We start from the raw sequence: 23,053 nt of genomic DNA, 5'->3' as shown, positions 1-23,053 counted from the left end.
ACCCCCGACAGAGTGCACTTGCTTTTCCCCCTGCCTCCAACGTGTATATTTGTTATAACACCTTGCGAAGGAAAAGGGTGCTGCCTTTGCAAAGTTAGATAACTGGCCCAGTTCTTCGCTGCCGGATTGGCTGGGAGAGGCCCTGTAAAACCGCGCTGGCCAGCCGCCCGGCCCAGCCCTGCAAGGCTGCAAGCTATTTCCACAATTGGCCACTTCAGAGTGGGAGAGGGGGAGGTGAAGACAGCCGGGCAAACTGCATCTCTACCAGGCTGCTTCCCTTCCTCCTTGTTTTTTCGCAGCCGGAGTAGTTTGGCAAACCTGCTCCGGGTGCCTCTGAGCCCTTCTTGCAACACCCAGGCAAGTGGAGTGTAGCATTGGCGTCCAGGCACCTGGCTCTCCCTTAGCCCTGCTGGCACAGCCTCAGGACAGGACATGTCAAGCTGCAACAACCCTGGGGGCCCCACTGCCCTGGACTTTCCGGAAGTCCTGAAGTCCCTACTGGAGTATTCTTTACCCTGGACCAACAAGATGACAGGTAGGATTAAGGAAATATATGCTGGGATTTCTGTTTTGATTTCTCCTTCCCCATTTTGAGTTGCAAGGCAAGAAGGGGGCAGAAGATCTTGTATGCTGCGAGCCCTTCAAGGGTGTGTTTCCCAAAGTGTCCAAATCAGACAGGGAGTTCTGGCACCGAGCATGTTATGCAGCTAGGAGGAAAAAACGGCTGCAATGGATTGATTACAAAATCAGTAAAGAGTGCTGAGCTCCTGATCCTTTTAATCTCTCTGCTCAGCTATTTCTTGGAAACCCTCAAAGATTTGTGCACAGTAAAGGCTTGGGCACAAATCTTCATGCTCATATAGCAGAATTGCCATTCATGTTGTCCCGTAGTTAATAACCACTGAGCCTCCAGACACTGCTTCTTCCCAGATGCAGACTGTCCAGAGAGCCAGGCTGTGTGGGGCAGGCTGACTCTGTGCAAACTTTGATGCTGCCGTTGTTTATCAGTGGAAAGCTGACGTAGGGAACACCGTAAATCTTGCATTTTCTTTGCAAGAGCATTTCTGTACTCCTAGGCTTTCCCACTCTTTCTGCAGCATCCCAGAAAACAACTGGAAAAGACCCAGGAGATTATTTAGTTTGGGCTTCTGCTGTGCTGAACACTTTGCTTGTGCTGGACTGACCACTTCTCAATTGCTGGGCATGCTCCAAGAGCCCATCACGCAACTTGAGTACTCTCTGGTTTGGGATAGGATGCCACATGCCCTTGGCAAGCTGCTTTTTGGTTGTTGTGTTTTCATGTTCACTGCTGAGCGCTGGGGAGGTGTGTGGGAACACCTCGGCTCAACAAGCTTATGTCTAGGCATGAGTGAGTTGAACTCACAGAAACAAACATGCACAGAGCTCACTCTTCTGTAGGGAGTTGCTACCAGAACACACAAGTAGCTCTGCAGTCTTGAAGCACAGCATGACCCAGGAGCAGAAAAGCCAGACACACAGTGTGGAGAGGGACCCTGCTTTTGCTCCAGAGTCAATGGGAGAAAAGGCAGCTGCTGCAACAGTAAAGTGTTCACGGCAGGAAGAGCAGCTGCCTACACCTGTGGTAATACAGCAATCTCTGTGGCACACATACAGCTCCCTGTGGGAAAGGGAAGTAGGGCAAGGGGAGCTGCCATACCCCCTAAGGGGCTCACTTTGTCACATTCCTCTGCTGCTGTCACCTGTGAGCAGTCTCTCTCCTTTGCTGAGACTGCCTGATAAGAGGTGTATTTATATATCACACCGTATGAAGTCCCACTGTTTGTGGGGACCAGAGCATGTTTTTCCAAGCTCACTGATAATCAGGCAGAAAGCAAACCTGGCTGGGAGGAGGCAGAAGGGCCAAGGGAGGCTCACGTGGTGCCGAGCCTTGCTGTGGCTAAGCTAAGTTTGGCTGCTTTTTTGAGATCTCTGCTCTCCACCGCCAAGTGGATTGAATTAATCCAAGGGAGGAGCGCTGGCAAGACCTATCTGTTTGGAGTAGGGAGTAGAAGGGAGATCAATGATTTGGAGGGAGAATAATTTAGTCTTAAATCAGTGTGACTTATTTGACAGCTGAGGATGCTGTTTTGTGGCAGCATTCTTCCTCCACCCTGGGACCACCCTGCCTCTCAGCATCACCTCCTGTAATCCTCAGAATTGTCCTTATTATGCTGCCTCCCTCTGCAGGCCAGCATTCCCATCCTGGCCCTCTTCCCACAGAGCTCAGTTCAGATTCTCCTGTATCTCCACACTTACACACCACTCATCTGAATTTGCTGGCTCTCAGGCCTCTGTCTGAAATGTGTTCTGCTATTCAAACCTCCCAGTGGGGCAGGTCCCCCCACCCTATGCCCCCCACCCCACCCTAGCACTGGGCTGCTTGTTGCTTGCCTCCCTGCTGCACCGGAACTGGGCTGTTCTGCATCATCTGGCCCTGACAAGACTCCCAGCAGTAACAGCCAAGGCTGCTGCATTCCTCTCCTCACACCTCATTGTCCTCTTCTCTTCCTTCTCAGCCGCAGAGTGAAAGCAAATGTAAAAATCCCAGGCAGATCCCACCTTAACCAAGAAGGTACAGCTCATGGTGCAATGCCCACTTTCTGCTGGCAATTGCTAGAACCCCTAATCCCCAGAGGCGAGGAAAAGCTCTCAAGGCAGTCTCTCTCCTAGCTGGCAGGGCAGAGCTAATGCTGGAACAGAGTGATGTGAGAGGGAACCCACAGGAATGCTCCCCAGATACTCCCTCCCTCCCGTCTTCAGGCCGAGCAGCTAACACTGTCCAGGCTAAACCCTCTCAAAGCAGAGTCACAGCTCAGTGGTGGTGCAGAGCAAACCTTAGCACAGTGGAGTGCGGGTGGAAATGTGCTGGAAGAAGAATATGGTTGATCTAAACAGAAAAGCCCTGGAGTAAAAGCTGCTGAGTGGTTTTAATAACCTCCATTCTTACGGACATTACCCAGCAAAGCAGTTTCCATTGAGCTCTGCAGGGAGGATGTGCAGACCCTGTTCCTTGAAGGAGTGTTGTACAGTACCGAGGCATCACCCCCGGGGGCCACCAGTGTTGACAATGGAACAAAGTGACCACGAGAGCCATAACTGAATGGGAAGCCTGCAGCCTTCCCTGCTTTGGCTGTATCCCCTTGCCTTGTTCCTAGAAGCTGCTCCTTCCTGGCCTCACTATGCTGTGTTCTTTATCTACCACCTGTCGGTAGATGTCTCCCAGGCAAAAGCATCGCTGTTAGCTCACTGCCCCTTGCCGAGCTGTGTGTGCTGCCTCTGCTGTGTGTGGTCTTCCAACATCTGTGTCTCATTGCCCTGCGTGAAGTGGTATCTCCCTTTCACACATGTGCCTTTTTCTCCTGCCAGCTGAGCTTGGCAAGGCAGAGGGAGTCCGTGGAGGGCATGCAGCAGCCCTGGAGCACGCTGAGCAGCAGAGCATGACCTGCTCTGCCTGCTTCTTGCAGCTGGATTTATCAGCCTTGATAAACGATGCATTAACCTGTGCTGTTCCAGCCTATATTAACAAGATGGCCCTATCCAAGCTTACCATCGGGCAGCCTGTGTGCAGGAGTTGCGTCGGGAGTTGGAGGCAGCAGATTCAGCCTCCCAGTCTAAGCTAGAGAAGCACCCGGAGGGCAGGGCAGCTCCCTGTCTGCCCAGGTTGGATGGAGATGTCTCCTGGTCGTGATTGCAGGAAGAGAATGGAGGAAAACACGTAGCCCATGTGATTTCAAATCCATTCCTTTCCCTGGGGCGTGTGGGGAGGAGTTCAGACCTGATTTTTTTTTCTTTGTCACAAAGACCATCGTTTATTAGCGAGGGTCAGGGCAAATCGTGCCCTGCCACCAAAACGAAATGTCTGAGGCTTGTGAATGGGAAGCTGAGCCAAGCCGATGTCCAAGCGACTACCTGACAGGAGGGTATCTCTTTTCTGTTGGCACTTGTGCGGATCCCTCCGCTCTGGCTCCCTCGGCTCTGCTGGGTGCAGAGGGGCCGATCCCGGGGGAGGGCACCCTCCCCTTTCCCGGCTCACGGCGCTGGGCGGCGGGTTCGCTGCGGCCCGTCCTGCCGAGGCGAGAGGCAGCGCCTGCTGACAGGAGGCTCAGGCATCTGCCACTCTGCGAGCGAATTCATTCTGTGGGAGACGTTCCTGGGTGCCCGTCTGTGCTCTCGGGAACGGACTTGGCATCATTCGCTCCCTTTGTGTGCTCAGAGGCTTAAATCTCAGCACGGCATCCGTGCTGATGGAGCAAGGATTGCTTGCCATCATGACAGCTTGGGAGGGACGGCCCTTTCCCCAGAAGCCCGGCCGTGACAGCACCGCAGCGAAGCCCTTCTCCCTGCCCATGTTATACAGGGCACGCCGCTGTGAGCACCGTGCGGGACGGAGGGAGATTAAATCCAGGGCACGCGGGAAAGGTGATCTCGGGATCCTAAGCGAGGATATTCAAGGTCCGGCTGGAGCGCTGGGGCCGGGGCAGGACGAGGAAGGGTGTTGCAGCCGGTGCCGCCCTCACGGGCCCCCGCGCGGCCACGGCCCCCTCAGCTGCCGCCCGGCACGGGGCACGGGCGGGGGTGGGCACGCGCGCGCAGCCGCAGGAGGCGCGCGGCGGGCGCGCGCTCGCTGCAGGAGGGCGCCACTCCTCCTCTACCGCCCACACGCGCGCTCCCTCCCCCTCCCGCCCTCCTGGCGGTGACGCAACGCCCGCGGGAGGAGGTGAGGGGGGCGGGGCTCCGCATGCTAATGAGCCCTCCGGAGGCCACGCCCCTGCACGTGCCCCGTCGGGCGGGGGGCGCGTGCCCGCGCCGGCTGCGGGGGAGGCGGAGCAGAGAGGGCGGGGCCTGCGCGCGCGGGGCCGCCCCCTTCGGCATACACGGGCCAATCGGCGCGCGCGAAGGGGCCGGGGCGGGGCGGGGCCCCGGCGCTCATGAATACTGAAGCACGCGCCGGGCGTCAGTCGGCCGCGCCTGCGTCGTTTGGTTCGCGCTCCCCGCCGCCGCCGCCGCCGCCGCGTCCCGGGAGCCGCTGCCGCAGCTCCGCACCGCCGGTGACCACTGACAGCCCGCCCGCCCGCTCGCCCGCGGGGAGTATGCCCGGCCGCGCCGCGCACCAGGAGGCGGCGGCGACGGCGGGAGGACCGGAGCCCACTGCAGCCGGGGGGAGCGCGGGGGCCGCCGCGCAGCAGGAGCGGCGGGGCCTGGCGGGCGCGTTCCCGCTGGTGCTGAAGAAGCTGATGGAGAACCCACCGCGGGAGGCGCGCCTGGGTGAGCGCGGGGCCGCGCGCGGGGGCCGCGGGGGCGCGCGGCGCCCCCCATCGTACACCAACCCCCACCCCCCCCATTCCCTTTCCCCACCGCCACCTTCCCGCCCCGCGGCCCGGAGGGCGGGACCCGCCGGGTCACGGCGGGACTGGCCGCGGGGGGAGTACCCGCGGGAGAGGCCGCACGCCGGGCCCCTTCCCTCCGCCCCGTCCCTCCCTCCCCCGCCCCCCGCGCGGCCGTGCCAAGTGCCGGCAGCACGGGATCGCTCCCGCCTCCCGGGCCGGCGGCCCTCGGGAGCGTGTGGGTGCCTGCGCTGGGCAAAGTCGGGCGCTGCGGGAGGGGGGAGTGGGCAGGGGCCGGGACGTGACATGCTGGGCTCGGTCTCTGGGCTGCCTGGAGCCTCCTTCGCCGGTAGACGCGCAGTTGGGAGCAGCGGTGGGAAGGTTTCGAGTCTTGCTTGACCTTAATTGCTGAGAAGTTGCCCGATGAGACGCGTAAACAGCAGATCCCCTCAGATTAGGTTGGGTGATAATCCAGGAGGGTATGACTGGCTGCCTCACATGCAGCCCTGCGTGGCTGGAGCTGCCGCTCTCCCACTGGATGTGCAGGCGGCAGCTGTGTAAATAGCAGGGCTGGTGCTTGTAGTCTTCGCTGCCGATGGCACACTTCGGGATTTTTTTCTTCACCCGACAGTATTTTTGCCTTTCTGAGTATCAGTTTCATTTCGAGGAAAGGCTCAGGATTATCTGCACTGCTATAGTGCCTACTGTACTGGTGTATAATAAAGTAAGTCCTTACACTTAAGAATTTTGATGTTGAGAATCATTTTTTGGAACTGCAGAGAATATCCAGGGTAGACCACAGCGTAGGTTGGCAAGATTGTTCCCAGTGAGGATCCTAGTTATGTTATATATCTATTATTGCGTGGTACCCTGTAAATGTATCCATTTTGTGATTCTGGTGAGTATTTTTTTTCTTCTTTCTGTTAAAAAAAGGTCTACTTGTGGTAAAGGTTTTAGTTATGTTGCTTTGGTGCAGGATGCTGCAGTACCCAGAATCTTGAATCTACAAAATTACAGGATTTCTTAGGATATTTCTGCACCCAGTCCTTTTTAAAGGCAATAGTGCCAGCAGGAACAATTTAAGTTCACGAATAGAAACAGTGATGGTGGCTGACAGGGATATGGTGACTTTGTCTTGGAGTGCTTTTTGCGCCCAGAATCACATGATCTGGCCTATGGAGATGTGAAATTCTGAAATGAATATGATTTTGAGGTAGTGCCTTTTTCTAAAATTAGAAACATTTGATACTTTCACTAGATGACCCCATTCCAGCTCGGGAAGGTGTTCAGCTTGAGCCTCTAAACCTTACTAGAGAGTCCATTGCATTTTGATTACCCCTCTCCATTCATGGTGTGATAAAGTTCAGGTTCTCATTCTTTTAAATTCTCCATAGATTTCCTTAGTTCACCTTGTTCTGTTTCACTTCACACTTTGGAACTTGTTGCTTTCTGTTTATTTTTGTCTCTGATGCTTTTCTTGTTTGCATATTTGCAAGACAAAAGAAAGAATACCTTTGCTGTCAGCAGGTAGTTACTCCTAATTTTACAAAAGGCTTGTCAGTAGACTTGTGATTCAACTGACTTCAGAGGATTCTTGTTTATTTTCTGTTCCATTAACAGTATAGAGACACAGTCAAAATGTTCACTTAATTCACTTAATCCAGTGTTGCAGTTTCAGCAAGCTTTCTGAGAAAAGACCTTGTGCCTTTCGTCTGGAATGCCTGTTGACAAAAATACAGTTTTCTGTGTTACTCTGTGAGAAATAGTATCAACTAGCTGCGGTGTCCATTTATGGTCTCCACAAGCTACCTGTGGGTTTTCCAACTGCCCTGGGTAATTTGACTACCCAGTAAGCAAGCAGGCTTTCTAATCCTGAGCAACAGAGGAGGGAGGTCAGCCAGTTCTAGCAGAATGCCATCCCCTTGAATGCCCTGCCATATACCCGGTATAGCTGACCAGCCTTGCTGGGGGCTGTTGTCATGTATGTCGTAGGAATTAATTAAATAAAAATAATATTTTTATTTTAAAAAAAAGTCCTGTGGGTTAAGGGAAGAGAATTAATATTCTGGAGCAGGAGCGTAGGTCTCTTATATTAATAACGAGCTGCTGCATACTCTCCAAAGGATGCCTTAATCACCAGTTGCACTGCTGTGGCAGGAGTAATGCCTCAACAAACATCACAGTAATGGGCATCAGGGATTTGGAACCCCACAACCTGTCTTGTTCCATCCTCACAAGTGGGACTAAAGATTTATGGAGCAATCAGCCATAGTCTGTATAGTGTTTTCTGTATAATTTGACAGTATTTTTTGATGAGCAAGGTGAAGTTTATCAAATAAGTGTTTATTCTATTTGTGGCTGTAGCTCTTGACAGCTGTGGCCAAAATCTTTTGGTTGGTTTTCGGTTTGGTTAGTTTTTTGTTTTTGAGGAAAAACTAGGATGCGGAATAAAGCTCTTTTCAGGCTGCTGCTTTTGGCTAAAACAGCAGTATTTCCAACAGTTCAGTAACTGGAATGGTCTACTTAAATTACTGAGCATAAACTGGTGTGCTCCCTATTAACAGCAGATGTACAGCCCAGTTAATAGGTCACAGTAGCAGAATGAGGGGGCTAAATCAGACATGAGCCATCGGCTGCAGAAGTACAGTCCAGATTTATCAGGGTGACCTTGAATCGCTGCAAATGGAGCCTCTTAGGATACTGCAGCTCTACTGTCAGGTAATACCTGTTTACACTATAAATATCTTAAGAGAATTAATGTTTCAGGCCCCTGTGCTGAGGCAGGCAGAAATGTCCCCCTCAAGATGCAAGAAGTTAATTAGCATTTCATTAGATACTGTGCACCCAAACAAGATGTTGTGCGGCAGAAATAAAAATTAAATGAATTGAAAGAAAGCCAGTGGGAAAACGCCAATGCAAAACTGATCATATGAAGGTTTTATCATTTGATGTATAATGTTTGAAATAGGTGGGCACCCAATATGTGTGTTTCCTTCTGATGTTTTGCTTCCGATATTGTTAGAAGTGAGGGAGGAGAGAGAGAGAAACAGCACAGATAAACAAAGACGGCACTGGGGACCCAGTATTTGCCGGTTGTCAACTCAGCAAAAGGACACAAAATTTTCTCATGGGAAGGAAAACTCTAATTTGGTGGGAGCCAGAGACAATCACAAGAGGAAGTTGGAGGAACCACAATTTTTCCAGGTTACTGAAGGACAGCAGGATGATCGTGCACATCTAAAAGGCATTTAAAGATCTGAGAAGAGCCACATATTTCACTAGTGTAGTCCTTTAGCATCTTCCTTCTGAAAAATATTAATAATTAGCCTTATATTCGGTCTACTAATCATTTAATGTTTCTTTTCTCCTCGCTTGGAGGTGTTGTATTAGATGTTGCAAAACAAAAGCACTCCTGGCTTATCTTAAAACTTGTAATGGTATATTACTGTTTTCAAGAGTGAAGAATTTTTTTTTTTTGGTTGACATTTTGACAGACATTTGCAAGTTTTTAATCATGTTAATTAAAAAATAGTTACTTGCAAAGAATAAATTATTGTCATTTGCATTTGTTTTGGTGATATGTTTACTATGATATCATCCACAACCTCCAGTGTAAATCTGAGTTTGGTTGTGCTGGGCACTATGCAAACCTTGGAGAAATACACAACCTCTGATTCACTGGTAAAATGCTGGTTCCAATTTGGTGGGGTGTGCTTCATTAGTAAGTGAAATCATCCTTATATGTGGATTAGGTGCTATTTCTTTGCTAGCTTCAAGTAGGAGCTGTTTAGAAACATTATGGTTATTTGCATTATGACTGTTAACCTGCATGTTTGCTTCGCCCAAGCAAAAGGTAGGAAAGTCGCAAAACTCCCTGCAAAAAAAGACTTTATAGCAGGAATAGGAGCTGAGAGATCGCAGTTCAGAGGCAGCAGTGTGAAGTAGCAAGGGGAAGGCCAAAAGCTGCAAGGTGATGTTAACAAAGCTTAGGTCCAGGAGCCACTGGTCTGAATTTAACATGTCCTTTAAGTACTTGCTCTTAGACTCAAGTCGGTGGCTGTTGAATACTTTCTGAACTGCTTAGTTTAAAATCAGTATCTTCTTTTGTATAAAATATTCAGAGTATGGTGGATAATTTACTTTGTATGGCAGCGCTGTTCTTTAAGCCATAAAAAGCTCTTTCAGTCTCAGTTCCACACCAGCTAAGGCAACAGCGGAAGGAATGCCACTTCTATCAGAATAGGTTTTATATAAATAGGCTTTTCTGATTTATAGCAGAGTTTCACCCCCACTTCCACCCCCGATACAGAAAAATACTCCTTTAGCATGTTGTCTAGAAAACCCTAATGCCAAAAATTGGTGCATTTTATTGGGATAACCTCTGTGAATGCTGGAGATCCAGACTAGTCCAGGGCAAGTCCTTGGAGTCCCCGTTTCATTGAACTGAATATTTGTCGGCTTCCATGGTAATACCCAATTTGCAGTTGGTTAGGGCACGACTGGTGACCGTTCCTTTTGACGGCAGCGCTGGCTCAGTGCTGGCAGCACTAGCACTGCTTCTGCAATGCCTTCTTCAGTGCTGATAGAACTGCATGACTGCATGGAGAACTGGATCAGGAAAATGACTTGGATTTTTAAATTATTTTTTTTCTGCCAGCTTATTTTTATCTCTTAAATTATGTAATTATTCCATAACTTGAGTTTTCTGCTTGGATTCTGTCCCAGACAATTGTTAAGATTCAGTAGCTATGGGGAACATAGAAACAGCCTTTTTTCTGTAATATGTGCACTGTTGCAGAGTAAATGGAGAAAAATTCATCAGTCTCTTGTGACTTGGGGGTGGGATGTGGGAGTATTCCTTATTAGACAGCTCCCCAAAGAGTGAAAATTGTATGTAGGTACTCTGAGCTATCTATAGTGAGCAGCACTTGGAGCTATTGCTTTGTGTGGACATGCTGAGTCATTTCAGAGAGAAATGCTTCTAAAATGCTAAACAATAGACATCCAGGTCTCTGGTGTCCTGTGGACCTTTTGACTGATTTTAAAATGTAATCTGAAAACCCATATTCCTTTCATATTTGTATTTAAATTATTGTTCTGTACCTTCCTTCTTTTTGCCTAGAATAAGCTACTCTGCTTCCTCGGAATTTTCTTAATGGCTTCCCATATAATCCTTTTTTGTTGTCTTCTGAGATGGGTATGTGAAAAACCGTCTATTTTGCAGCGACTGGTTAATAAGCTCCATGCAGTACTACATCACAGCAAAGATGCTGGTTTTCAAGGTTGCCCAAATGTCTGTGGTCCAGCCATCACAGGGGGTTAGAGCCTTCCATACGGAGTTACATGTGAATGCATCAATGTTGCTTTTCAACGGCTGATTTTTCCAGATAATGTCATGAGCCAGAACTATTAGCTTTCTGAATTTCCTTTCATGTAGATTTTGTTAGACTCTTAAACCTTGAGTCTCTCCTGTGTTTCAGCTTGTACAGTGACCTACTTGTATCTTTCAGATAAAGAGAAGGAGAAAATAAAGCTTGAAGAAGATGAGGCAGCAGCTGCCAGCACTATGGCAGTCTCGGCTTCCCTTATGCCACCTATTTGGGACAAAACTATTCCTTACGATGGCGAGTCTTTCCACCTGGAGTACATGGATCTGGATGAGTTCCTGCTGGAGAATGGAATTCCTTCCAGCCCTACTCACCTGGATTTGAACCAGAATCCACTCTTGCCTGTGGCTGAGCTGGAAGGAAAGGAGTCTGCCAGTGCTTCCACTGGTTCTCCTGCATCATCCTCCTCCACTGCAGTTTACCAGCAATCTGAAGCAGCCTCCAGCACAGGTAGATGGAACAGTACGGGGCTCCGAGGGACTTCTGTTGTTCTCATACTAAAAGGTGCCTCTTCAGATCAAAGAGGAGACATGCCAGCCTGTCAGTGTTAGGTGGGGCAGGTTAAGTAGCACAAACATGTTCAATGTAGAGCCTTAGTCCCTGTGTCAATTCATGAAGATGCTGCCTCTTCTCTTCTTCTCTCTCCTGCTCCTGTGAAAAATGAGTGTCTGTCAGTGTGCACTCTTGTTTCTCTTTTGAAATTAGAAGAACTGAAACAGCAACATAAAGTATTTGATTTCTTGGTGTTGCTAATCTAGTGAGAAGCCGGACATGATGAGAAAATATTTTCTCAGGTTATTTTACAACAGATTTGACAGCTTGTCACAAGTCATGTGTGCTGCCTTGGTCTGCCTGGGTGAACTTACACGAACTTAATGTACCTCAAATAACGATATTAAGTAGAAAAACAGTGAAGCAATTTTTTTGTGGTAGCCTGTGAAGTGTGAGAACAGACACTTGGAAAAGATGTTTTAATGATGCAATTTGATGTGCTGTGGTGCTTTGAAGTGGGAATGGGGGAACACAGAAACAGAATTGTACTTAAATGGTACTAGGAAACTTTCACTCTACATTTGTAATATGGAGATCTTGTCTATTAAGGAATTCAGCAGCTCAGTTTGCCCTAGATTTGGAGTTTAAACATGATAGCCTCTAAATTTTCATGATACTATTTTATGAGCAGGCTTTACAGAAAGCATTTTGCTCTGGGCCTCTTCTGTAAATCTGTGAGAGATACAATGTGGAGCTCCTTCCATAAGTCATAGAGTGTGGCTTTTTTCTAGGTGGTATATGAAAAAACTTATTTATTGATCACTCCTGCAAATTGCACTGACATTTACAATTCATGTATATGAAGTTTCTAAACAATAGACTAATATGGTAAAGTTCATACAAACATTATCAGTGTCAGACAGTCTATTGGTACATTTGTTGCTATATGGTAAAGAAGCAGAATACTGTTACATTTGTAACAAACCCTCCTTTATTTAGTCATTTCTTTGGAAATATAGTTGTCTGACCTTCCAAGGTCCCAGGGACTGGAGTCTCTGACCAGGCTTGTTTCTGTAGGGATTTCTGTGGTACAAAATTCAGGCTGGTACAAGTTTCTCCCTTCTTACTGCCATTGGAGGTGCTTCTTAACTGTGCAAAAAAGCATGTAATTTTTGCCAAGGAAGTATTAACTCCTGTACTGCATCTGTCTACTCATGTCTGTTAGTCTGGCATATGTTCCTAGAGTTATGTTACAGACTGGACTGTGAACCCTTCCTCTGTACCAGCAGCAGTACAGCACCAAGCACACCTCAGGGAAGTACCAAATGATACTATTAATTATAGTTGCTCACAACAGGACAATAAATAGACACATAAGTTGGCTTCTTAGTTGATTCTTTTCAACCTGCTGAATGTATTGTAACTTCTCCTGTTGTTGCCAGAGTCCCCACCACAAAATGAGAGAAATACTCCCAGCCCCATCGATCCTGACTGCGTAGAAGTTGAGGTGAATTTTAACCCTGACCCTGCTGATTTAGTGCTGTCCAGTGTGCCTGGTGGTGAGCTCTTCAATCCTCGCAAACACAAGTTTACTGAAGAGGACCTGAAACCACAACCTATGATTAAAAAAGCCAAGAAAGTTTTTGTCCCAGATGAGCAAAAGGTAACAGATTTATTGCTGCAGACTTCTCTAGGCCTTGATAAAAGTTTCCAACTTTCTGTGCAAACACTTTGATGTACACAGCTAATGCAGTATACCTATATGATTGGGCAGAAGCACTGCCAAGAATAGAATTGGCAAGCCAACTGCTGTGCTTGCTGTTTTGCAGGTTTTGGTATCATGAGATAATTACCGGCCAGGAACAACTGATCATGCTATAAACAGAAATTAGAAGAACTATCAAGTCAAATCCTCATCACTTGCACTTTTGAAGGCCATTGTCTGTATTTGCCTAGCATTATGTCTGATCAGGATTTAAGCAACCTAGACAACAGAACAGGTTGTTTTCTGTGGAAGTTCATTCCTGAATTGAAACTAAGTAAAGGGAGCATTTCAGTTGGACAACTTTTTAGTACCCAAGTCTCCTAGTCTCCTTAGTTCTAGCAGTGCACTTGGTTTATCCTAAAACAAGACTCGTGTAAGGATTAAATCTTACAGTACTGCATTGCTTCCATTTTGATGTCAGAGTCCTGCAAACCTATGAAGGAGATTCCTCAGTATAGCAATCAGTATGATTGTCATTATACAATAAAGAGGTGTCTCTGATACAGTTGTCAGTTTGGCATCTTTTTTTTAATTACAGGATGAAAAATATTGGACAAGACGAAAGAAGAACAACGTGGCAGCCAAGCGCTCCCGTGATGCTCGGCGATTAAAGGAGAATCAGATCACCATTCGGGCAGCCTTTCTTGAGAAAGAAAACACAGCCCTGAGGACGGAGGTTGCAGAGCTGCGCAAGGAAGTGGGACGATGCAAGAACATTGTTTCTAAATACGAGACCAGATACGGACCCTTGTAAGCACACCCCTTTTCCTTGTTAGGGCTCCTTGTTTTAGCCTCTTAAACTTCTCTGCCTTCCGTAGAGACTCCCAGAAATAAAGTTTATGGAGGCTTTGCCATTTTACATCTATTAAAAAACCCCAACAAAACACAAAAAACCCCTGTTTCTGTTGGCACAACTTGTTCAGGACCTTTCCTGATCATTGCGTTGCCCAAAATCTGTGTGTCCATATTTACAACTTTGTTTTTAACAACAACAGAGCATTTTCTGATGTCATACAATAGAACAGATTCACCTGTCTGGAGGAATAAATGTGGATCCCTCCTGACTGGACAGGGTTTTTGCTATCTGTTCTAATCTTCATTTTAAGTGGAGAAAGAGCTTGGGAGACTCTTCTCACTTCTTTTTTTTTTTTTTTTTTTAATTTTCAAACTCTTATTCTTTTCTCTTCTCCATTCCACCCCCCCCCAAAAGTGTAAAACACAATTTTAGGGTATAAGTAGATGTTGCAGGGCAGCATCATGAAATCGTTTCCTCTCCCATTCAGAGGCACTAGAAAGCACCTGTTGTATAGAACTCTGTTCCTGTTGAAGAGGAATAGGGAGACCTTTAGGACAGGGAGACAGAAAAATATTCAATCTCTTGTAAAAACAGAAGTATTGCAAGGTTAATTCATGAGTGTTATGCAGAACAGAGTCAGTGCAGTTCTGACTAAAATACTGTTCAAATGTCTTGGTAGGTTCTAATCCTAGATAACTTGCAGAAACCAAGGAGAAAGAACAGTAGTGAATCACTTGCTTTACAAATATGGACAAAATAATTTGCTGTGGGTTTTGGGCTGTATTTCTACCACTACTCCTCCTTTTTTCCTTAGAGGAACTTCCCTCTTGAATTGCTGATAAAACAGCATGTTGCACTTAACTGAGAAGTAAGGGAGATTTAGAAAGAGAGGTCTGGCTCATTAGGCTGAACCTTGAGTCCCATCTGTTAAAAAAAGGCCAGTACCTTATGCTTTGGAAGAAGAGGCTTTTTTTAAGAAGCAAACGAGCCACTGTTACTTTACTGCACCTTACCTGTTGTGCAAGAGATTGAGAAAGAGTTTTGGTCCTTTGCCTCCTGAACACTCTATGGGATAAGCTACACCCACTGTAAACACGAACAGTTTGCCTCCCTATCTCTCCTGTGTAGCAGCATATCTGGTCTTTCCATGCTTGCTGGTTCTCTCTCCAGCATGTTTCCTGATAGAAAATTAGCACACAAGGCTTGCCCTCTTGGAAGTAATCCATTCTCAGCACCAAGCACTGCTTCAACAGTATGTGGTGTTAGAAGAAAAAAAAAATATGTTGTGTGTGATGTTGGGACCTTCTACATGACCTACAACTGCAAGAACCAGAAGCTTTACCAGAAGTATATCTCTAGAAGTCCTCTTAACAAGAGAAGCTGTCTTAAGATAGTGGCTGTGTCAGAACTCTTAGGCTATACTTCCTGGGATATTTATATTAAGGAATAAATGTGGGATAGATAATGTTGAGGCTAGTTTGCAGTTCCTCTATTGAAATCTGAAAAGTATATTTAAAAAGCATTGGGGTTTATTTTCTATACTAAAGACTTCTTGCCCAGCTTGTCTTTTAAACATCATGTGGAAATTGGTATGAGTTTAGACCAACTGTGTGTTGACTTCTTAAGGAAGTGGAGAAGCAGGCTAATTGAGAACACTTAATGTATGCTTTGAACTATCTCCCCCTGTTATGCTCTTAATTTGACTAGAGTGGCTCTCGATGCAGTGTTTGTTGGTCTAATTTCTTTCAAACATACTAAAAATTGTCACCCTTTCAGCAGGGGTTTTTCTTTCACAGGGTGGTTTGTGGTGGTGATGGTGGGAAGTATGTTATAAATAAATTGTCACACTTAATGCTTTGCTTTGTTTAAAGTGACTTATCTGATTCCGAGTGATGCAACTTTAAAGACTTTTAAAAACAAAGAAACTAAAAAGCACACATGAATCGCCAGTCTTCAGAGTGAGCAGTGAAATCTGTGAGGTGTCCCAACACAAACAACTGACGATGACCCTGCCTGCCTCCTTGCCTGCAAGTACCCCATCTGACTACCCAGGGCTGGGCATGATGAAAAGTGCAAAGTCTCCTTAATTCTGTATATGACTTTCTTATCTGTCTTTCTCACTGTAACTATGAACTACAATAAGCTTACCTATTGGGGTTTTGTCAAGACACTCAAAGTTCACATCTCAAAGTCCGTGACAGCCTGTGTGAATAGTGACTCTTCACTTCAGCACTCGAGTGGAAGAAAAGAGGGAGTTTTAAATGAAAATGTCTGTTATATATAAAGAACTGCTATGTTTTAAGACTCTTTTCCCTGCAGTAGAATGAATTTTATTTAATACTGCAGCTCACTTCTGGTACAGTGGGTACAGTGTAGCATATTGTGGAGTACTGTGAGTGTAGAACTAAAGACACCAGGAAAACAGCAGCCTGTGATGTGAGACTTCAGTGCAGAAAAGTACAGCAGATGTATTGAAACAAGGCACAGTGTGCCACACTGAGATGGCCCATGTAATAGTAAATGTGGTTGCTCTTCTGCTCCACAGCTACACTGCTGTAACCTGCCTTTTCCTTTATTTTGTTTATGAGGATCACTTCCTTTTATGGTATCTTGCTGAAACAGGATCTATTCTTCTGTTAACGATTTAGCAATCATGGAAAAGGTGCTATTCTGAGCTGCTGATCCCCGAGACTTTTGGCAGTTTAGACTACCAAAGGAGCATTAGCTCCAGCAAAACAATGGCTGTTAGCTGCCAAATTACAGTTTTCTGTCTCTTGACTGCAGGAGAACTGCGGCGGTGAAAGAGTACTTTCTTCATCTGTTTTATAAAAGTAAGACAGCCAGTGATCTCCCAGAGTTACAACAGGCATCTTAAGTATCAACCCGTGTGCTGGTGTGGGAGGGTAGATGAAAGCTTGGACAGATTGTGGGGATGTTTATTGTGTGTAGAAGATGGAGGAAGTAGGTGGAAGTTCCGTTGTAAGAGTTTCATCAGCATAACAAGAATCTGCTCTTATATTGAGGAAACTTAAAATCTAAAGAAGTGGGAAGAAAAGTGTGTGGTAAGAAAAAGAGTTCTTAATTTCTAGGAAAGAAGTACAGGACCATGCTTTAGCCAAAATGAGGCTTGTAAGACAGGAGAGTATTGATGCTTGGGGATTGATAAATAGCACACACCTCAAGAAAAATAATTTTGAAAGCTTTCAGAAGCACAAGTGCCAAAATTATGAGGCATGACTAGTTACCAGCATAGCTCAGCACTATCATGTCGAACAATTGTTTTGACTTTATGTTAAGAGATTCCACCACTAATTTCAGAGCAGAAAGGCAAAGAGAAAAATGTGAGAAGAAGCAGCTGTTGTAAACTTAATTTAAAAAAAAAAAAGATAAAAATTTCAAAAGCCAGGATTCATAACCAGTTTTTGACAGCATAACCTTTGTAAAGAGCATATATAGTTATTGACCTATCATTTTTAATGGACCATGTTCTGAAGTCAAGCAAATGTTTTTACCAAAGTATACTTAGTAAGTGATTTTATTATAATTTTTGGATTCTAAAGATCTGAGATAACCTTGGGATATTCTTACGAAATAAATTAATAGCCTAGTTCCATATTGCTGAAGTGTCAGCATATATCTCTACCTGTATCAAGTATTGCTGGTTTGGACTGATATTTTTGGTATGTACTGGTTTTTGTTTTATTTTGGTGATAAAGGCCAAACCATGGATCAAAAACAAACAAACAAACCAGCAACAAAACAAACAACCCTGACAGCACGTAAATGTAGCAACTTTTTGCATTCATAATTTCTAAATTTTCAGTTAGTTTTGGCTGTTCTTGAAAGTCATGCTTCCTGTTTAAATTGTAAAGCTAAAGGGTATTGTAACTGGGCAAGGAGTTGCTAGTCCTTCATTTGGATCTTACTGTGCTTAGGAATATCTTTTAAATACTTACATATTGTGTACAGGATCTGATTTTGCAGTATGTCATGGCATTTTAACAGCAAAATATTCAGTCAGTGAGATTAGTATGTGCAATTCTATTGTTTTATTTCTGTTATATTAAAAGCTTACACAATGGAAACCAACAGTGAATGTTCATTAGATCTTTGTCTCAGAGAAGACTGTTAGCAAACTCTTGTGCTTCCCTGTAGGACAGTGCAGATTTGCACAACCTGTGATTCATGTGTCTATGGGTTGCAAAACTGGAAAATCGCACTTTAGAGTGAGTGCGGCTCAACTTCTATAGCTGGAGAATTTATTTTTTTTTAATTTTATTTTTGTGTTGAGAAGCAGCATCTTTAAAGGTAGATGAGAAGGTAGTAACTATTTAAAGGAGTGCAGATATTGCCAGACAAAAGATACTGTGCAATGCTGAATTCCTTCCTCTGTTTTTGCAGTCTCAGGAAGTTTACTGCTTCAGAGCTCTCTGCTCCTCTCAGAACAATTACCTATATCATCTTGTTTCTTTGACTCTGATGACAATCCTATCTGTGTGTGATAACTTGGGTATGTTTTCATAGTGGTCATAAGAAGACCAATACTCTTTTGGCTCAATTTGAACATTAAAAAGTGCTGAATTGACACTGTTAGAGTCTGAAGTTCTCTAGCCTTGGAATATGCTCTGTAGAGACCATAAGTGTGCCTGATGTCAGCCTACCCTATTCCAGCCATAAAGGGACCATCTCCAAGGGGAGAAAATAAAGGGAGTGTGTACCTTTCAGCATCACTGCGGGGATTGCCAGGAAAGAGCAGTTTTTGACTTTCATTGGGATGTGGATTGACATCACATGGCCATTTCACAGTACTAACTTTGAAAATATATAAACTGTGATTAGATTAGTCGACAATGAGTGTTATCTTACTCTACAGAAGAAACAGGCTATGAATAAATGATGCACAACATTTAATACAGTATTGCTTTCATAAATGATTTTCTAATCTCCACATAGTTATATCTCCTTATAATAATGTGGTTTTATATCTAAAAATTCCCTAGAAGCTTAATCTTTCACCTGTTGCCAAGATCTGCTCCCACTGAAGCTAGTAACAAAGATCTCATTAACTCCCACAGGAAAAAGTCTTTACTCTCACGTGGTTATTGTGAAGTTTTAGCAAGTGCTGGAGTCATGAGTGTCTTTGCTTTACTGTGGAGCATTCTGTGCTGGGATCAGGTGGATGTATCTCAGATTGCAGATGTAATGTTGGTAAACTGGTCCTGTCACTTGTTCATCTACATAGTTAGTCATAGTTTTGATAGTGTACTATAAACTTGTGTTGGGAGAAAAAGTGGTTTTGGTTTGGTTTTTTTTTAAGAGGCTTTTTTGCAATTCTTCTAGTAACATTTTATGTCTTTTCTGGCAATTCTCCGTTTCCTTGCTGTGCTGTTTGAAAGCCCAAGGTGTTCTAACTGTATAAATCACTTTCAGCATTATTTGCAGGACTGCTACTAAATTCTACCAAATTAATTTCAAGTTGGGATGTACAGTGGAAGGTCAGCAGCTTTGGGAATACTGTAATAAAACCACTTGTGTGGAAAAAACTATTTTTTGTAGATAGCTGAAATAATGGACCTGCACAGGAGAGAGTATTGCTGCTTCAGTCTTGTAAGCCCCCGAGCATAAAAAGGCTCTGTTCCTTCTGATCAGGAGTTTTCATTTTTAGTGAGAGAGGAGGTATCTCGGACCTTTGTAAAATCCAGACAGGCTTTTGTTCTCCTGTACAGTTTTAGCTGCTAAGCACAAGATGAGAAATGCAGATTTGTCTTAGTGCATAAATCTTATATTTTTGGCAACATACATCTAATCCATAAAGAGCAAAATCATTTATTAGTGCTAGTGTTTTGCCTTTGCAGCACTACAATACTCTTGACTGGCTTTCTAGATGTTCTGATAATTACTCTGCTCTTTTTATCTGCCACTGTAACATGGTGAAGATAGGTAAACTCACAGTTAAAGACTGGGAGAAAGGTAGAAAGAATAGGCTTATCGAAACTTCTGTGGAGATGCTAACATAATGCTAATTGAGAAATTACAGTTATTTAATTCATGATGATACAGATTTGTCATACAGATGTAATTTGTTAGTTTGATAGTCTGCAGTTAGTTTGATAGACTCACCCTAGTGAGTCACTTTTGGAATGCAAACTTCTTAAAGTTCAGACACCTACAGGGAAAAAGGAATCCTTTGAGGAAAATACATGTAGAGAGAGTTACAGATACTTGGCAAGGAGGGAAGAGGAGAGTAATGCAAGAGTCTGACCTGAGTGAGATTGCTAAAACTGACACCTTGCTGTTTACAATTTTAGGCCAATTTGGATCCCATCAGTTTAGCATGATACTGAAGATAAGTACTTGTTTAGGTCTTGGGAATCTCCTTTTCTTGGTCTCACTTCCACAGTCCAGAAGAAAGTGAAGGGAATGTACAGATAGGGAGGAGAGTTACTGCAGAAAGGCATGGAAAAAATAGCTGTTGCTTCAACTGAGTGCGCTGCTGCACTGGGACTTGACCTGCGAATGCGAACTGGTAGTGCTGTGTCATGAGGAAATAACTATCTGAGGCCCCGATCTTTTAAGGCCTCAATTCTGCTACCATTTCTGCACGGGATGAGCCCTGTATCTGTAGAGAACCATGTGGACTTCACAGGATCTGTTCCTGAATGTGAAGCTCTGCCCAGGCAGTCAGCTGCAGAATTGTGTCCTTAACACACTGTCAGTTGTAGTTATAGGGCTGTTGATATTAAGTGTTACTTGGGTGCCTGTTACATAGCCAAAACCCTTGTTACTTCATTTTCCTAACTAAGGCATGAGCAGAAGCCCTTTGCTGTACAACATCTGTAAAAAAATTAAAAATGTACTTCACATACGTCTAGTAAATTAAGGCATGTGATTTTGGTCTGTGGGTCTCAACAAACTTTGCTCGTGTACCTGCCTGAATGTTTTCTTAGACCTGCAGCTATGTCTCAGTGAGAAGGCATGGTGGGATTTGTTTTCCCAAGGGGGCACAATAGCGGGTGTCATCTGTCATGCTGCGGGTGACCACTTGCTACTGGCCAGGATCATGGATGGATGCATCCTCCGCACTTTTATGTGAAGTTGTCTGAAATATGGTGATTAACATGATTATTGGAATACTGTATTTTGTATAACTTAGAACATGTAAATACACTTTTAAAACTAATCTGTTCTCTGAAGTAATAAATAAGTGCTTCCATTGTAATATCTGAATATTGTTAATGCTTTATGTAGCTTGATTTGGGATTATTTTTTTCCTAGAGAACTACAGAAATCAAAACAAAGATTGATGTTGTGGAATTCTAGTCTAGTTGTGATGCTTTCTATCAGCAAAAAAAAAATGTTTTAATAATAATAACAGCAATGAGCTACTTAAGCAGAGAAACTGAGATTTTTGAGGGAATTGATTCTCTTCCAGTCTTTCTTTAACAGTAGTCACGGATTACATTCATAATTGTACTCTTCCCATCCTGTTAGCTGGACAGTTGATTTGTTCGTGAGTAGCATTTGGAAAGTGGCAATATTAAATTATTTGTAAAGCTTAGTGATTGAGGAAAACTAAAGCTGGGTGTTTTTTGTTGGGTGTGTTTTTTTTAACTATTCTCTGTTTTGACTCAAAGAGATCTGTCTCCACCCTTCAGCCAGACTGCAGCAAGTAGCAGTGAAACAGTGAGTGACTGTTACTGAAGCTCATTTGTGACCTAGATAGTCTACATCTTTATTACTTCCATTGTGTACATAGATGACACAGGTTTCCTGTGGTGTGGAGAGAGAGAGAAGGTGATTAATGACTTGTGGTTTTGCTGAGTACATGTTCACTGGATGCTGCACAGCTGGAACTTTAATCAGCTTTCATGACCTTTTCTATCTTGTGTTAAAAGGAAAAAAAAACCAAAACAGTGGAGTGAGAATCATGAGCAGTCAGCTAGGAAATATGAACACTTGGGTTTTGAGGTGTAGGTGAGATTGATCCATCAGCCTTCATGTAAAGAGATTAGCCTGTGATGACACTTTCTCCAGTCATAATATAACCTCTTGGTCTTTAATGCTGTACTGGGGCAGTCTCCTCTCTGGTAACAGCTGTGTCTGCAGTGTTCCATAAAAGACAAAGCTACATCTTTTGTAGTGGACAGAGACAATGGTAGGTCTTTTTAATTTCTTCTATTTTTTTCCCTCCCCTCTCAATGTCTCTAGGCTGTAAAATAGCTATGAAATAGCTAATCATATGTGCAAGTTATTCTGAAAACTCTGTTCCTGTAAAGCTTTTTCAGACATACATTTTTTAACTAAATAGTTTGAGGGAACTCCTATCTGCTATATTTGGCCTGAAATTCTGTTGCCTCTTGGATAAAAGTATTTTTTTGTCTTCAGATGTGACACTGATCTGTCCCATTCATTCAGTGGGATGGATGATAAATCTGCACAGTATTTATATAAGATATAAGTCTGATCATAGTTTTACTGCGTGTTAAGTTGTTTAATCTCTTGGATGTCTACTCCTTGAGGTTGTCTATAAAATTCTTGTAGCTGCTTTTTGAAGCAGTCCATCAAGTGCATTTGAGATCATCATGACTGAAAGATTCTATAGAAGTGAAAGAGATAATAAAGCTTGTAAAGCAGCTGGGTAAAACTGTATTGCCATAAATGGTTTTAATTTATATATGAATCTTCTGTCCCAAACTGCTTATTTTGTACATAAACCTAAACACTCCTGGCAGCTGATGGGTGAAAATAAAGGTGCTTAAACAGCAATCTAATGAGGAAAGGGCATTTCACTATTACAGAGTTGGTATTATTTTATATTTCCATTTATTACACTTTTTTAAATGTATAAACCACAGATTTGAATTCTCAAAGTCTTCAGCTTCGATTTTGTGAGTAGTTTAAATCCTCTCACCTCTCTGCTCGTAACTGGTTTTTAAGAAAAAGAAAAGCTTTTGTTTAAAATGTAAAATTTTGACTGTATTAAATTCTGTTAGTACCCTTCCTTTTTAAGAAATAAAATGTATATTCCACTATGCTGAGATCCAGTAATTTTGTTCTCTAGATAGCATATTGTGTGCTGTACACCTCTGCTGCCAGCACTACAGCTGCAATTTGCACTGAAGCTGGTAGATACTAAAGCAGCTGATCACCTTTTGGGAGTAGGTTCTTGCTGTGCATTTCCCATGTGTTAAGTGTGCTGGTAAGAGGTATACAATTCCCTGATTTTATTTTCTGGATTAATTGATTTCAAAAACTTTGCAGGGTTTTG

At 44.2% G+C, this 23,053-nt stretch overlaps 1 protein-coding gene across 2 annotated transcripts; it reads left to right on the top strand.

Annotated features, from left to right (window-relative positions):
- The first annotated feature begins 210 nt into the window (after nt 1-210).
- Nucleotides 211-22,817, top strand: TEF (TEF transcription factor, PAR bZIP family member). 2 transcript variants are annotated; one of them, XM_051784255.1, is made up of 5 exons: nt 211-535; nt 10,856-11,182; nt 12,667-12,887; nt 13,528-13,739; nt 15,657-22,817. In XM_051784255.1, the coding sequence occupies exons 1-5, from the start codon at nt 433-435 to the stop codon at nt 15,676-15,678; spliced, it is 885 nt and encodes a 294-aa protein (XP_051640215.1). In that variant the 5' UTR covers nt 211-432; the 3' UTR covers nt 15,679-22,817. The 2 variants fall into 2 exon arrangements, with proteins under 2 accessions (XP_051640215.1, XP_051640216.1); XM_051784256.1 differs by lacking the exon at nt 211-535 and adding an exon at nt 4,987-5,286.
- Nucleotides 22,818-23,053: the final 236 nt, after the last annotated feature.

This window comes from Manacus candei, unplaced genomic scaffold (genome assembly GCF_025592945.1).
Source record: "Manacus candei isolate 608988 ecotype Guabito, Panama unplaced genomic scaffold, ASM2559294v1 h1tg000018l, whole genome shotgun sequence".
Taxonomy (NCBI): domain Eukaryota; kingdom Metazoa; phylum Chordata; class Aves; order Passeriformes; family Pipridae; genus Manacus; species Manacus candei.
This window is presented reverse-complemented; position numbering and strand designations above follow the sequence as displayed.

Excerpts from the sequence above, each read along its gene's own strand:
- TEF (XM_051784256.1), top strand. The coding sequence starts at position 5,112 with ATGCCCGGCCGCGCCGCGCACCAGGAGGCGGCGGCGACGGCGGGAGGA. Across the intron at positions 11,183-12,666 it reads TGAAGCAGCCTCCAGCACAG|AGTCCCCACCACAAAATGAG; the intron begins GTAGATGGAACA and ends TGTTGTTGCCAG. Across the intron at positions 13,740-15,656 it reads GAGACCAGATACGGACCCTT|TGACTTATCTGATTCCGAGT; the intron begins GTAAGCACACCC and ends CTTTGTTTAAAG.